This window comes from Gavialis gangeticus, unplaced genomic scaffold (assembly GCF_001723915.1).
Source record: "Gavialis gangeticus isolate Ggan-Ray unplaced genomic scaffold, GavGan_comp1, whole genome shotgun sequence".
NCBI classification, from domain to species: Eukaryota; Metazoa; Chordata; order Crocodylia; family Gavialidae; genus Gavialis; species Gavialis gangeticus.
Window position 1 is genome coordinate 9734461 of NW_017729009.1, and position 3675 is coordinate 9738135.

General features: G+C 51.2%; 1 protein-coding gene across 1 annotated transcript in view; it reads right to left on the reverse strand.

Moving 5' to 3' along the window:
- BPIFB6 (BPI fold containing family B member 6) overlaps positions 1-2247 on the reverse strand; it is a 27128-nt gene extending 24881 nt beyond the window's left edge. Inside the window, exons 1-2 of the mRNA XM_019509956.1 lie at positions 1998-2247; positions 1076-1175 (exon numbers count right to left, since the gene is read on the reverse strand). Coding sequence (XP_019365501.1) covers positions 1076-1175; positions 1998-2121 — 224 coding nt within the window. The 5' untranslated portion in view covers positions 2122-2247. The remainder of the gene's footprint in view (positions 1-1075; positions 1176-1997) is intronic.
- Positions 2248-3675: the final 1428 nt, after the last annotated feature.

The following is a 3675-nucleotide window of genomic DNA, read 5'->3' on the forward strand; positions in this document are numbered from 1 at the left end:
AAGAACGCCCCAGCTCTGCCAGTGGATCCATATTCCACCTGTGTCAATGGATTTGGGGACAGATACAGTGATCTGGATCCTATCACAGAATCAGGAATTCTCTGATGGAGCTGGGAATTAAACCTAGGGGAGAAAGACAGAGGCACCGGAGCAAGGAAAGAGGTGTTAGCAGAGCAGTAAGTCTGTCTACATGCAATGCAATGGGGCTGGCCAGAAAACAAATCTAAAGCATCGAAGGGCTGTGCTGACTCTGGGTTTTTGGTCCACACAAGAGCTTCTTTAATCATTTTCCCCAAAAAAATGAGGCCCAGGAGGGAGATCTGCTGCAGAACAGCAAGAGTTTTGTGTGCAGAGCCAAGCTGGGTCTGCCATGAGCCAGCGCCCCGAATTTTCCTACTTAGTGACCAAACCAAAAGGATCGGGGAAAATAAGCGTCCTGGTTAAGTTGAAGCAGAAATGTCTTAAGGAAATAAAAAATTGGTTTTTGGGTCCATTCAAAACACTTCAGGCATAAGGTGTTTGTACCCAAAAGCTTGCAAAGAACACTTTTTCCAGCTATTTAGTCGGTCTAATAAGAGACATCACACATTTACCCAAGGAACCTTGTCTGCCCATTTTGCCCCACACATTTTCAATCAAAAAAGTGACCCAGCACTATGCAGGGATGCACGCAGCACCCCTGACGTGGGTGATCCTGGCCCTTTCAAACACCTGCAGACTCTCGTCCCCTCCGTCTCTGGCACCGTTTGCCTCCAGGAAAGCTCCCGAGGGGGCCACGCCACGTGCACATTGTACAAGTCTGCTCCCAAAATAAGCAAGGGCTACAGGATTAATGTCTGCGCAGCTTTGAAGTAGCGGTTATCGTGCTGGGCTGCCCCCCGGTTACACGTCCTCCTTACTTTTGTAGGGAAGCGAGGCTTATATTACCGGCACGCCGCTTTCCATTGAAATCACGCCTGTTGGTGGCTTCAGATTCATTTGCTGCTTCTGCCTTTGGGCGGACGCTTCCATCCCAAACACTTTTCCCCACCATATTTCACCATCAAAGAGTGCACAGCTGCAATCTTCAACTCACCCCGTGATGCCTTTGATGGGTTTAACTCCTGGCTGCTTTTTTGACGCGGCTTCTGCCAGTTTCTGCAGCACGTTGCTCTCGGCCATGGCAGTGTTGACAGCTGGAAGGTTTCCACAAAACAAACCGTGCTTAGAAAAGACCCCTGGTCTCCGCAGGGACGAGGATGGGGGGCAAGGGGAAACTCCTCATCGCAGGTAAATCATTCATGGCCCCAGGATTTCTGTCCTGGTAAGCGTAGGTCTGAGTGGAGCAGTGGGTGGGGGATTTGCACAGGGAAAATGATTAGCAATCTGTGCACTCACTGCTCCGTGGGGGCTGTAGCCCATCTCTGCTGCCCGGGCCATTCAGTGCTGGATGTGAAACAGCTCTTATTCAACGAGCTGGATTCTCCAGGCTCCCATGGCCTAACACCGCACAACAAAAAAACCAGACTGCCTAGGACTCCCTGGGTAAATAATCATCTGGGAAGGCTGCAGACTGCATTGACGGTGGCTCAGGAGACCTTTTCCAGGCCAATGGCCCTACATTTGCTCAGGTCATCACTGGTGCAACCTGGGCCGGCACAGTGGCTTCATACCACCTTCAGGACCTCCGTCTCCCTGAGTTGAGCTTGGCTTGACCCCAGACACAGTCTAGATTAGCTCAGGGCCGTCCCTAAGTTGTAGTGAGGACAGGGGCATGTTCCCCCTCTGGTTGCATGGCCTGTAAGTCGGGGCAGAGCCAGCTCCACACTCTGCTGTCCCGACAAACAGGCCTTGCAGCTTATTTTACTGCGACGCACCCATTTGCAGCATCAGAGCCAGGGCCCAGGCTTGAGACCTTGGGTCCGCAGCAGTCCCCAGGGGCTTAAACATGAAGTACTCTGCCATTGAAATGCAACACGCAGCTGCAGCCTCATCGAGCGCCAGGCTGCTTAACTCACCTTGATCGATCGTTTCAATATCGATCCTGAGAACGACCCCGGGAGCATCGGCCCCGTGAGACGAGACCAGCCAGCCACAAAGGAAGAAAATGCAGCAAATCCTGAACCTCAGCAGCTCCGGCATGGTGCGCGGTGTCCCAGTGGGCAACAAACAGTCCTAAGCAGAAGTTTCAGCCAAAATGAACAGGAGATCGTCAGCCCCTGATCTCTTGACAATAAAAGAAAAATCAAAGTGAAAGCTCATTTTGTGGTGGGTGGGAGGACCCATATAACACCTGTGCACACTGCCTTGTCCCTTGACCTGGATCTAAAGGCAGAGACCTGAACTACTAGACCCACCTGTGCCTATAAGCACCCAAGGTATCAGGTTATTTTCCCAGCAAAGAAATTCACTCAGCAAAGAGAGTTAGCACAGGATTGCTCTTGTCCAAACGGGCATGCGTCTTCCTGTGCATAGGCCTGTCACATCCCCATTGCCCCAGCAAAAGCCAAAGGATGGTAAAGACCCTCTGGCTTAACAGTCAGATGATTTTTAATTCATTAAAAAGGTCTGAGACCTGCAAAAGGCTGTACAGACCCCATGGCTCTGCCCCTCCACGGTCTCGCATGTCTCCGGTGCACCAAACTAGTGTGCTGCCATCAGCCTCGGCATTTCCCACCACCGGAGACTTCGTCAAGGAAATGCATTGCTCTCACCTTCACGGGTGCCTCTTCGGTGCAAGACCTGCTCGGGACCCGCCAGAGCCTGCGCTCCCTGCTCCCGGTGACCCAGGAGCGGCTGCCTTTATATATGAAAATCCTGAATGAGCATGGGGGGAGGAAGGAAAAGAAAAGGGAAAGGACAGATTAAAAGGCAGGATAATTAACGATGTAAAATTAACTCCTGTGTGGTTTCTGGCATCTTCCAATATAAATAATGTTGCTAATGAATGTGACGGTCTGGGCCATGGGTATCAGATGAATGTTCAGCATGTGCATGGAGCCAACAGTCTTGCTCAACTTTCCAGCAGAGCCGACTGCATGCAAATGCACAAAGGCAGTGTTTTCATGTCTTGAATGAGAAAAAAGGATATGAATGATGGTGCAAATGGAAATGGGGAGGGAGGAAGCAGAGGATCAACGGGTCAGTTCTGCTTCTGGACAGATGGGCTCCGCGGTACACCTTCCCCACGAGATCTGCCGCCGGGCACCCGCTCACAATGAAAGGCGTTTGCCAACCTCATACAAATCTCCAAGGAAATGGGGGCTGATCTATAAGCCAGTGAAATTGGGTGGGGAGACTATTGATTTTCGTGGTGTTGGCCAAGGTTCACAATGCATTGATGTCCAGGGGTTAGAGCAGGGACCGGGGAGTCAGGACTCTCAAATGCCGTGTCTAGCTCTGCCACCGGCACGTTGACAGGAGGGAAGTGTCCAGACTTGATGTTCTCGCTCAGTCCCACCAGCGTTAATGATGCCACATCTTAGAGGAAGACAGAAGAAAGGGGCCAAAAAGAAAGAAAACCAACACTATTTTTTCCCAGGGATAATAAAGGCACTTCACTGCTTTCTTATGCGCATCTGCTCTACCCATCTCAGCTCATTGCCTTCCCGTCACTTCTAATTCTCCATCCTCCTCGGCTCTGATCAGGGCTGAAGGCAGAGCTGTAACTGCTTTCCCCTGCTATTTCCACTCCAG